This window comes from Globicephala melas, chromosome 11, assembly GCF_963455315.2.
Source record: "Globicephala melas chromosome 11, mGloMel1.2, whole genome shotgun sequence".
Lineage (NCBI taxonomy): Eukaryota > Metazoa > Chordata > Mammalia > Artiodactyla > Delphinidae > Globicephala > Globicephala melas.
The window spans coordinates 90,233,519-90,245,616 of NC_083324.2; the positions used below are offsets into that span (position 1 = coordinate 90,233,519).

General features: G+C 45.4%; 2 protein-coding genes across 4 annotated transcripts in view; one reads left to right on the top strand and one right to left on the bottom strand.

The window, feature by feature from the left end:
- The window catches only part of ATXN1 (ataxin 1), a 517,157-nt gene extending 511,672 nt beyond the window's left edge, over positions 1-5,485 (top strand). For all 3 annotated transcript variants that reach the window (XM_060308956.1, XM_060308957.1, XM_030881356.2), the window contains exon 7: positions 1,143-5,485. In XM_060308956.1, the coding sequence (XP_060164939.1) occupies positions 1,143-1,673 (531 nt within the window). In that variant the 3' untranslated portion in view covers positions 1,674-5,485. The remainder of the gene's footprint in view (positions 1-1,142) is intronic.
- A 6,163-nt stretch (positions 5,486-11,648) lies between these two features.
- The window catches only part of GMPR (guanosine monophosphate reductase), a 39,713-nt gene continuing 39,263 nt past the window's right edge, over positions 11,649-12,098 (bottom strand). Inside the window, exon 9 of the mRNA XM_030881369.2 lies at positions 11,649-12,082. Coding sequence (XP_030737229.2) covers positions 11,902-12,082 — 181 coding nt within the window. The 3' untranslated portion in view covers positions 11,649-11,901. The remainder of the gene's footprint in view (positions 12,083-12,098) is intronic.

Below are 12,098 nucleotides of genomic sequence, written 5' to 3' on the forward strand. Positions count from 1 at the left end.
TCACATAACCCTACTTCCAGGAATGTCTTCTCCTTGCAATCATTCCTCTCTCCTCCAGTCCCATTGTTTTTTAAAACTCAGCACAGTGTATCCTCATCCCAAAAGACTTCCTTACTCACCTCTTCCATGCCTTTCCTCGCCCTCCAACAGCTTAATCCCGTGCAGAGTATTAGAGCCCCACTCTGTGACCACACTCGCCACATTGATCGGCAGTTATCGTTCATGTGCCTCTTTTGCCCATTGGATTGTGAACTCCTTTGTGACCAAGACTATTGTTTTCAATTTATTGAAATTCATCACAGTGAATGGCACATAGTAGCCTAGAGAAAACGGCGGGTATTGAAAGGATACTGGGCTTCCCCTGCTTTCGATATTTGTTTTTCAAACAAAAGAGAGACTGATTTGAGTACCTGGGGCTTGCCCATGTGGATGGGCCAAGCCCTTGAGCTGTCTGTATTCATTTCACCCTCAAACCCCTCCAAATCCTGCCCATCCTTGGGGTCCTGGGAAAGCCCTCCCTGCTTTCTCCAGCCCTCCCTGATTCTGCTCCCCCTAAATTCCAAGAGTACGCATTCATTTATCCAGTAAATATTAAGTTTCAACCATGTGCCAGGTACTCTTTTAGGGGCCAGGGACACAGTGCTGAGCACATAAGTGCCTGCCTTATGGGGCTTAAATACAATCTAACTCTGATCCGTATTCAGCCCTGTTATACACGAGAATAGCATCTGTCCAGTGAGCTAATAAGACACAAGAATATATCTTGGGCTTGAGTCACGTGCAGTGCCTAGCCCAGTGCCGAACACTAAGCAGGTGTTCTGTCATCCTTGGGGCTCCACTGACTTGTTTTAATGGAGACCAGCTGTAGAGAGGATACACAGTAAAACGATATTTTGAATACTGAATGGACTTCTACCGGCTTCTACCCAACATCTATATATGGTAAGTACAGGTACAGCAGAAAGTTAAGAACCTCATTTGCATCTGTTGGTGGAGGAGGTTTGGGGAACTGAGTCTTATTTTTTTCCATTCACCTATGCGTATGTATGTCTGTGTACGTGTAATGTATACAATAAAACAAGAATAAAATGTCTTCATTTCTTCCTTCCCTTCCCTCTCCCTGTCTCTCACTGTTCCCACAGGTCAGCGTGGAAGTTTTGGTAGAGTATCCTTTTTTTGTGTTTGGACAGGGCTGGTCATCCTGTTGCCCGGAGAGAACCAGCCAGCTCTTTGATTTGCCGTGTTCTAAACTCTCCGTTGGGGATGTCTGTATCTCGCTCACCCTCAAGAACCTGAAGAATGGCTCTGTTAAAAAGGGCCAGGCCGTGGATCCCGCCAGTGTCCTGCTGAAGCACTCAAAGACCGACGGCCTCGCGGGCAGTAGACACAGGTACGCCGAGCAGGAAAACGGGATCAATCAGGGAAGTGCCCAGATGCTCTCTGAGAATGGCGAACTGAAGTTTCCAGAAAAAATTGGATTGCCTGCCGTGCCCTTGCTCACCAAAATAGAACCCAGCAAGCCCGCGGCCACGAGGAAGAGGAGGTGGTCGGCGCCGGAGAGCCGCAAACTGGAGAAGTCGGAAGACGAGCCACCTTTGACTCTTCCTAAGCCTTCTCTCATTTCTCAGGAGGTTAAGATTTGCATTGAAGGCCGCTCTAATGTAGGCAAGTAGAGGCCGTGTGGGGAAAGGAAATCTGGCCCTCCTTTATCATTTGTATCCAGATTACTGTACTGTAGGCTAAATAACACAGTATTTACATGTTATCCTCTTACTTTAGGGTTCTGTTATAACCTTGTCCTTAGAGTTACAGCGGGGGTTGGGCAGGAGATGGTGCATATGCTTTTTCCACGCGTGTCTCTCAGTGGGGTGGGCAGGCAGGGGCTGGGGCAGGCGTCCTGGTGGAAATGAACGTGGCCTCACGGTGCCTGCCTTTTCTAGCAGTGCAGATGCACCCATGGGGTGCCGACTTCTCCCGGTTTCAGGACAACGGGCTGCAGGGGGTGCGTGCGTGCATGCAAGTGAGGGTGCCCGGGTGCCACGGCAGGTGAGGGTCTCTTTCTCTCTGCCTCGCTCTCTCTTGCTCTCAGCACGGGATTGGAGGTCCAGGGGAATGTCCTCATGAGGTTCTCACGTGCAAAATCAGCATCAGGACCCCAGGTTCAGGGCATCCCAGAGAGGCCGTCAGACAGCAGATGGAAAACTAACCGTGTAAAAGAACATTTTTTTTCCTCCAACATATTTTACAGTAAAAGCGACTTTTAATCATAGAGATATATATTCCCCCCATGGGGCCTGACTGCACTGATATTTTTTTAAATATGGGATTTCGTTTCTGCTTTACTAGTGCAGTGATGTCTCCAGGGCATCGTGGTGGGCAGGGCAGCCCCCGCTGCCATCGCTCCGCACCCGGGGGGTGGGCAGCCGGGGTGGCGGAGAGTGAAACCCACCCTGGTCTCTGTGCAGTGTTAGGAAAACCAATCAGGTTAATCGCATTGACTTCACTCCCAAGAGATAGACACAAGAGAGCCGCGGAAGCTCTTCGCATTGGGTTTGCAAATCTTCTGTCTTTTAACTCTAGTACTGTTTATAGTTCATGACTATGGACAACTCGGGTGCCACTTTTTTCAGATTCCAGTGTGACGTGAGGAATTAGATTTTGAAGATGAGCATATATATTACTATCTCTAAGCACTTAAAATACTGTTCACACTTTATTACCAAGCATCTTGGTCTCTCATTCAACAAGTACTGTATCTCACTTTAAACTCTTTGGGAAGAAAAACTAAGTTGCTTTCTTTTTTTTTCAACACTGTAACTACATTTCAGCTCTGCAGAGTTTCTCACGGAGCAAGATGTTGAAAGTTTCAATGTGGTTTAATGGGATGAATGTGAATTTTGAACTAGTATGTGACAATGAATGACCACCAAGTACAGCCTGACAGGAGGCACTCTTCACTTTGATGTTTGAGAAGGAATTAAAAGCATATGCAGAGCTGGCAGAGGAACTGAGAGGAAAGGGATGGAAAAAAGAATACTCACTTTTGTCCAGTGTTTTTCTTTTTAAGACGAACTTTTAAAGAACCTTGCGATTTGCACATCTTGAGTTTATAATTTGTGTGATATTCCTGCAGTTTTTATCCAATAACATTGTGGGAAAGGTTTGGGGGACTGAACGAGCATAAATAAATGTAGCAAAATTACTTTCTAACCTGCCTAAACTCTAGGCCATTTTATAAGGTTATGTTACTTTCAGAATTCATTTTGGTCTTCTTACCGCATCTGTCACATAAAACCAGGTCTTAGCAGGACAACTCTGAGAATTTTCTTCAGATTCATTGAGAGAGTTTTCCATAAAGACGTTTATGTATGTGAGCAAGTTTTTTTTTTTTTAAAAGAAAACGATTACTTTGTTGTTGTTACTGATGTTATTTTCAGAATGACTTTTATTTTTCCATCTGAAATCAATTCAAGATTTAATGTTTGGTACAAACCCAGAAAAGGGTATTTCACAGTTGAAACCTTTTATTCCCAGAGATCTGAAATATTGTTTGTGGGTTTTGAGTGTGCATTTTAAAGTGCTTTAAAAAAAAATGTTTTATAAGGAGGGAGAAATTTTTAAATATCCTTACTTGGAATGGCTGCAACTTACCTGAACAAATACCTGATTTTTCTTTTACCATTGAGAATAGTACTTTTTCCATTTTTCACCAATTAAAAAAAAATTCTAATGTCAACCCACATTTTGGCTATCTAGTATTCACATTTAGCTCTCAGCAGAACTAATGATTTTTACAAACCATTTTCTGGGGTGTACCAAAAACATTGGAATAGGTTTAGAATAGCTAGATCCAGTCCTTGACTTTCTTTGATTTTCATTACCCTCTCAGCATGCTAGCGGAGAGCTGGGTGAGTCCATTCTTGCAGTCATATTGCTTATTTAGTGCTGTATTTTTTTAAATGTCTCTGTTCAGAGAACTTGCTTAATCTTCCATATATTCTGCTCAGGGCACTTGCAATTATTAGGCTTTGTTTTTCTTTTTGTTTTGATGGTAAGAGGAATATGGGGCTGCCATTATAGACTTTGTCCTCATCAGTACCACTAATTACAGCAACTCATGTGGACTCAGAGAAACACCCACCACCTTCTGGCTTCTCTCGAGTATCGAACTAACTGGATCCACACCTCCAACACTAAAATGGGAAAACATAACATGGTTTGGAGCAATAGGAACATCATCATCGTTTTTGTGCTTCTATTTCAGGTATAGGAATTATCAAATAATTGGTTCTTTCTAAACATTGTCCCATTTCACTTTCTTCTTTAGCACGTGCAATACTTTCCGTGCCAATAGAGTCTGATCAGTGTGCTCTAGAGGAAGCTCAGACCCTTTTGGCTTTTTCCTCACTCGGTCCCTCTTTCCTGTTCTGGCCAGAGAAGGGCTGGAAGGAAGGAGCCAGGAAGGGGAGGGCCTCCTGCTGCGCGTTTGCCCCGCTGCGGATGCCGAATCCTGGGGCAGGGAGCTTTCTTTCGGGAGCCCTGTCTGCCGCCTTGTTGCAGAAAGAGCAAAGCGAAGGAGGTGGAAGGGGAGAAGGGCACTTCCCCCGTCACCACGAGGAGTAGCGAATGTGCAGTGCAGACGGGAGGGAGACAGAGTCCTTTCTGAGGCGCACTCTGGAGCAATAGTGCCAGGATCAACCCATGTTCCACGATCTTTTCTGCGAGTGGGCAGGTCTGTGTCCTTGAGACTTCGAGCCGAGCCTCTGGGCGCGGGCAGGAAGCGTGGCCCGCCGTGTGCGCGCCTTCCAAGCGTCCGGCCGGTGGCTACGGAAGGGGCCACCTGTGAACAGTGGTCACCACTCCTTTGTGGCAGCTCTCTCTTCAAATAGAACATCCAGAGGACAGGGGCCTCCTCTTGTTTGCAGACACTGGCGAGCCCCAAGGCTCCCAGAGCAGCCTTTGTCACTGCGCCTGCGTAGCCAACCTAACAATGACAGGCATAGAAACCCTTCCGTGCCGCGCAGCTCACGAGGATCAGCCATGTGCCTCTGTACTGTGTCCACTTTGCAATATTTACTGAACCCGTCTTTCGTTCTTTTCTTTCTTTCCTGTTTTCCATTTTGAAACTAATAACAGCAGGCCTTTTGCGTTTACAGTGGAACACAATCACCAAGAAATTAGTCAGGGCGAAAAGAAAAAAATAACAATTAACCAACAAACATGAACCTCTCTTTATAGGGATTTCTAAATACATAAAATGACTGTTCCTTCCTTAGAATGTTTTAACGTAAGAACTATTTCAGTTTGTCTGGGCCACATTGGGGGTGAGGTGGGGATAGAGATGGATGCCACTTACCTCAAATCTTTTAAAGTGGAAATCCAAAATTGCTTTTTCATTTGGACGTTCAGGATAATTTTCTACGTTGGTCAATTTTTTTGTCTTTTCCAACTCACCCAGTTTGTTTTGGGATGATTTTTTTTTTTTCATTGCTGTCGTCAATCCCATTTCTCACTCTGAATCATGACCCTTTGTGTTTTCTGTTAGGTGAGTGTGTTGGGTTTTGTCCCCCACCGGGAAGTGGCAGCACCCCTCCTTCTCCCCTCTAAGGAACTCTGCGGAACCTTTCACACCTCTAACTCAGGGACGGGGCTGGCGTGTGTGTGGTACACTGATGTGTCCAGAAGCAGCACTTTGACTCTTCTGGAGTAGGGATGTACAACTTCAAGGAATGTTTGGATTTCCTGCATCTTGTGGATTTCTCCTTAGATACTGCATAGATTGCAATATAATGCTGCATGTTCGAGATGAACAGTAGCTCCTAGTAATCATAAAATCCACTCTTTGCACATAGTTTGATCTTTACTGAAATACGTTGCCAAAATTTATTTTTGTTGTGTAGCTTTGGAATTTTTTTTTTTTTTTTTTTTAAGGAAACAATTGATAATACCCTTTAACATCTGTGACTACTAAGGAAACCTATTTCATAGAGAGAGAAAAAGAATCTCAAATGCTTTTGAAGACACTAATGCCATGCTATTTCAGATCTGGGTGAAGCAGCAGAGCTCTGTGGACTGAAGGCCAGGCTTTTTGAGCTGTGCTGGTTGTCATGGCCACTGTTTCATGAACTGCAGGCAGCTCAACAAACCATGGTCTGTTTTCTCCTAAAACCCTTTGCACTTCCTATCTCCTAGTCACCCAAGATGATCCCAGGTGTAAAAAGGGCCAGCGGTCTCTGTGGCCCAATCCAGCTTCTTCGGGGTGATGTGAAAGCAAAGGGAATTATGCTTTTTGGTTTTTAAAGTGAAGTGGAGGTCTTTGCTTCCACCTTGTTTTCGACCCAGAATTTCTGAAATAGAGAATTTTAAGAACACATCCAGTAATAACTATACAGAGAATATACTTTTTTATAAAGCACATGCATATGCCATTGTGTTGGGTTGGTTTCCTTTTTTTTTCCATGGACAGTGTTGTGTTTCTGTTGATAGGGAAACTCCAAACTGTTTGCACACCTCTACTCCGGAGCTGAGATTTCTTTTACATAGATGACCTCGCTTCAAATATGTTACCTTACTGATAGGATCTTTTCTTGTAGCACTATACCTTGTGGGATTTTTTTTTTTTTAATGTACACCTAATTTGAGAAGCTGAAGAAAAAAAACTTTGAAGCACTCACTTTGAGGAGTACAGGTAATGTTTTTAAAAATTGCACAAAAGAAAAATGAATGTCGAAATGATTCATTCAGTGTTTGAAAGATATGGATCTGTTGAAACAATGAGTTTCATACTTGTTTGTAAAAAAAAAAAACATAAAGGTTGAAAGTTACATGTTTTTTTTGTATATAGAAATGTGTCATGTCTAAATGATCAGATTTGTATGGTTATGGCCTGGAAGAATTACTACGTAAAAGGCTCTTCAACTATACCTATGCTTCCTCTATGTTTCTGTTACATAGAACCCTCTTCTGAGGGAGAGTAACTCTGTATTCTGCAATCTGAGAATACTGTTCATTCCTATGCCGAAAGTACTTCTCTGAGCTCCCTTTCTTAAACTCTTAAGCCATTGCAACTCCTTTTTCTTCAGAGATGATGATTGACATTTTCAGCACTTCCTGTTCCAGTAAACCCAAAGAATATAATTCTGAACAAGAAGTGTTTGTAACAAGGGATCCTAGCTACCAAGAAAACAGGACTCATCACGAGGACACACAAACAAAAACGTTCAGCCTTCTTTCCCCCCGACACCTCAGTTCAATGGGGGGGGTGGGGTAAAACAAGGATTTCAGTTGAAATGCCTTGTTTTACTTTGGTTTTGATTTCTTCTTTACTATTAAGAGGCCAAAATAAATGTGGAGCAACTTCTCAGAAGTCATATTCTGTCCAGAAATCAAGTTAGCCAGCAGAAACTGGACAGCTGGGGGGATACTGAGCAAATCTCCCTCTTAATTCTTAAATTCAGAATCTCAGCCCTTCCCTTACCGTTACATGCGACGTTTCTGGTAGCTGACGTTTACCTGTACGATGGCGGGAGGGGACAGCAGCTTCAGTTTTTCATATCCTCATGACTCGCATACAGATGGTTCAGCTGTATTAAAATTAAGTGCTTTCTGGCCAATAGGTAGTATCTATACAGTAACAGTCTCTTAAGAATTCCCGTCACTTTTCTTATCTGAAAGGACTCCAGTCTTCCACTGCAGATAATTGGAGATTTCACCCAAGTTTTCTTTCCCTTTAGTTTGTTCGTTTGCTGTTGGGATGGCCGATGAGCCAGTCTCCTTTTCCATGGCCAGTCTGAAGGCCCCCTTTGGAAGCGCTGTTTACAGTCATCCTTGCCGAGGTAACATTCTGTCCTCTGGAATAGCAAAGCTGAGCGGTTACCAAGCTGGGTGTGTAGGTTTCCTCTGCTTCTTACGTGAACCACCTACTCGTAAATCATCCGGTCCAGGAGTGGGGTGAATTCTTTAGTCAGTGAACATTAAACTTGATACCTGTGCATTCAGTTCTGTGAATAACTGCCCTTTTGGCCTTTCGGGGAGGTTTCTTCCTCCTCAGCCTTCACTGCTCCCTGTAAACCCAAATCAGTGTCAGCTGAAAGGCTCCAGCTGAGCCCAGCCAGTATTCGTGGTGGCCTTCGGTTAAGATGAGAGTCCTAATTTCTAGCCAGTGGGGTCCTGGTCCCAGAGCCATCTCTGAGAGTCACACTGTTGCATTTTTTAGTATCAGCTCACGACCCACCAACCTCCCCATCATACGCCTCCCACCGGCCAAGGGAAAAAGAGACACTAGACCTCTGAGGGCACTATCAGACTGACATGGCCAGTACAGAGGAGAACTAGGGAAGGAATGATGTTTTGCACCTTATTGAAAAGAAAATTTTAAGTGCATACATAGTTAAGAGCTTCTATCATGACAGGAGAACTTTTTTCCATATGCGTGCATACTCTGTAATTCCAGTGTAAAATATTGTACTTGCACTAGCTTTTTTAAAACGAATATTAAAAACAATGGAAGAGTTCATATTCTATTTTCTAATCGTGGTGTGTCTGTTTGTAGGATACACTCGAGTCTGTTTATTGAATTTTATGGTCCCTTTCTTTGACGGTGCTTGCAGGTTTTCTAGGTAGAAATTATTTCATTATTATAATAAAACAATGTTCGATTCAAAATTTGAACAAAATTGTTTTAAATAAATTGTCTGTATACCAGTACAAGTTTATTGTTTCAGTATACTCGTACTAATAAAATAACAGTGCCAATTGCAAATGTGTCTTTGCCTTGTGTTAGGTCCTCGGAGGAAGACGAGGCTGAGGATATGGTCGTAATTCCTCCCTCTTACTTAAGCTGCTGTCATCACTGGGTAGGTGTGCGGTGGAGAGGGTGACGTGAGGCATTGCCTTTCCTACTAATTTTGGGGGTGGGGAGAGGGTTGTTGGTCTTGCTTGCGAGGAGATTCTGAGATAAAAGGCATCTGATGTCAATCAGACCTCAGATGATAAATGATAAAAGGCATCATTTCAACATCTGATGTCTTGGCTGGTTCCGTTCATGTTTACTCCTCCTATCTGAGCGTTGCTGTTTGTAAGAGATGAGGTAACTTTTGTTTTTCAACAGTATTTGGCATCTTTGTTGGCTCACAGAGCATTATCCATCCATTTCTGTACAGTTTTGCTGTACACTGGTTAGTTGTCTGAAGGTGGAAAGTTCATTCGTGTTTCCTGTAGTTCATCCCTGTTAGAAACTCAGAGGTTTTCACGGTGCCCAGTCTCAGATAGATGAGGCTCAGCAGTTGCCCCAGAAACTAGTTCCTCCAGGGCCCAAGCAGGTGAAGCCCTCTGCCCGCATCTGCACACGTGGCTATCAAATCCTTCCAGCCCTAAGGGTTTGCAGAGCTGGAAGAGAGCTCTCAGCATTAAATCCAGAGTTGTCGCTTAGCCCAGGCAGGGACGGGTAACTCCTTTCCTGTTACTGCCTTCTTGCTTCACGGATGGGGACATCTCACCAGGACTCTCCTTTAGGACTTAAGAGTTGAGGTTCCAACGCATTGTGAATGCTAGTGTGTGAGAGAGAGAACGTTGGTGTGTAAACTAGCAGTGATGAGCTGAGCCTTGTAACCCAGACAAGGCTGCCCAGGTCCTCATCCTCCAGAGCGTTCTGGGCAGACGTGGGCAAGTCTGGCGAAGCGGGCTGAACCGCTGCCTTCCCTGCTGTTTGTTTTACTATTAGATGCTAAAGGTCCTGACAAGTTTGGGGTCCAGTAGCTGTGAGACTTACCTGAAGCAGTCATACTGATTAGAGAAAAGCCTTGGCTTCACATGCTGCAACGAGGCAGACCTGGAAACCACCAGAAGCACGGCAGGAGCCCACAGGTGGAGGCGCCTAAGGTGAACGGCATCTAGTCACTGGCACCCACCCCTGCACAGGAAGCCCTGCAGTCAGCAGGCTCCCCCATGCCCACGGCTACTAGAGGCAAGAGATGAACTTGCAGCGGGTAAGGGGCCCTTAGAAGTGAAACCTCTGCTTCAAAATGATCCTGATGAGGTTTTGGCTTCTGCAGTCAGTCACGTTTTCGCTCCCCTAAAAACCAGGTGAGCAAGGGACCTGCCTTCCTGGAAACAAAGAGCAGGTAGTCTGCAAAATCTTTGCACGAGATGGATCAAGCAGGTGCCCATCACCGTGGAGAGGACTGCCCAAAGGGGTGCCGTCGTGTGCTCCAGCCTGATGGGAGAAGGTGACCCCCAAAAGCCAAGACCAGGAGCGTGGAGAACGATGCCATTCTGGAAGTTTCCTTATTACTTACTGCTCGTCCATTTTAATGGACTTAAGACTTCTCCACTTCTCTCCCTTATTTTGCAAATAATGAATCTCTTGCAGCTAACACACTAGAGGGCTCAAGTGTCAAACACGTCTTCCACAGGAACGGCATGGGGCTTACACCTCAGACAAGCAGACAGAAGAGGTGGGGTGCTTCCAGCAATGCCCCACATCTTGCTTGATGTTCCACATCCTCTACACCCTCATCTCAAGTGTGTAGCCGTTCGTGTTTCTACAAGTATAAGAAGTATTCTGAATGGACTGAGGCGCAAAAAGCATTACAACAGAGTTCAAGTTGCTGGACCTTTAAAGGTATTCTTCTGAGACTAAACTCCGCCCTGTAAGTTCCTGGAGTGCCGTGGTTTGGTTGGATTCCTCACACGGTGTCAGTCACCATGGACATCGGACAATTAATTCGCTCTTACGCAGCAGGAGTGTGTGGCTCCTTTCTGCTCCAGGGCCGTCGCTTGTCTTTTCAGAGAACATTTAACTCCCGTATCTGCTGCTTTCGCCTCGTTTAAAAGGAGATAAAGTAAAACACCCTGGGCTGCATACACCTCCCGGTCCTAATATTCAAATAATGCTTCAAAAGAAGTGGCCGGGCGTCATCAATTCATCCGTGTTCACGGTTTAGACAAGTGTCACAGTGGACTGCTGTGGGAGCCCTGCCAAGGCCACGGGTCCTTTCTCCAAGGAAGTACCACTGTCACCAATGAACAGACCCTTATACAGTAGTGCCCAGTGGTCCTTCCTGGAAACCGTGACAAGGGAACGGTTCTAGCTCAGATTTTAAACCAGTGCCTTTTAGGAAGGCACTGCTCAAGGTTTTGGTTGCTTTCCAGTGGGATTCTCTACCTGCCAACTTTTCAGTGGATAACCTTTCAATAAAAGATCTCATGGAACGTCAAAATAATATTCTGTCTTCGAGAGGCCAACCCAATGAGCCAGAACGGAGGAGGAGAGGGAAGAGATGGGGGAAAACAAACCAAATGAAAACCCAGGACGGGGACAGCTTCCTAGAAGCAGCAGAAATAGAGGACCTGCTCCCAAAAGGCACGTGCAAGGAAGGTGGTGGAAACACGTCACCGCACCGTGGGGGTACCTGCCGGAATCAGATTCTTCAGGTTCAACTGTCAACTGCTTTTGTTCTTTTCCAGCAACCGAAAGCTGGATGGAGGGGATGCCGGTTCCTCTAGCTGTGGTTCCCCTCAATCTTCCCCTCCCGCCCTCCCCTCCCCAGGTACCTTGACTTCCAAAAGCCAAGCGTGGGAAGAAGGCAGAAAACCCCCCAGCTCCCCCGACCACTTGGTCCTGCAAATGCAGACTCCAGCACGCAGGCAAGTCTTCACAGCATTATATTAAAGTGAACCATTTTCTTAAAAAAAAAAGGAAAGAAAAGAAAAAGGCGTGAGTATTAGTTTTAACAAGGAGGTTACACGTTCTGGGCAGCTAAGCGCCAACCGCTGACCCAGGAAGTGCCTTGCTTCTGGGATCAGCCGGAACCTCTGCCGTCACAGGAGGAGGGGGATGGGAAAGCAGGCCTGTGCAGACGCTTCTGGTGGCTGGAGATCGTCTCGTCCTTGATCTCGAGGTTAGCTGAACATGGTGTTGTGCTGCTGGGTCACCCGGATGAATGTCGCCCTCCTGCTGAGCTCTTTGAGTTTGGCGGCCCCTACGTAGGTGCAGGTAGACCTCAGTCCTCCGAGTATGTCCAGAATAGTGTCCTTGACGTCCCCTTTGTAAGGCACTTCCACGGTCTTGCCCTCAGAGGCTCTGGAAGAAAAAGGGA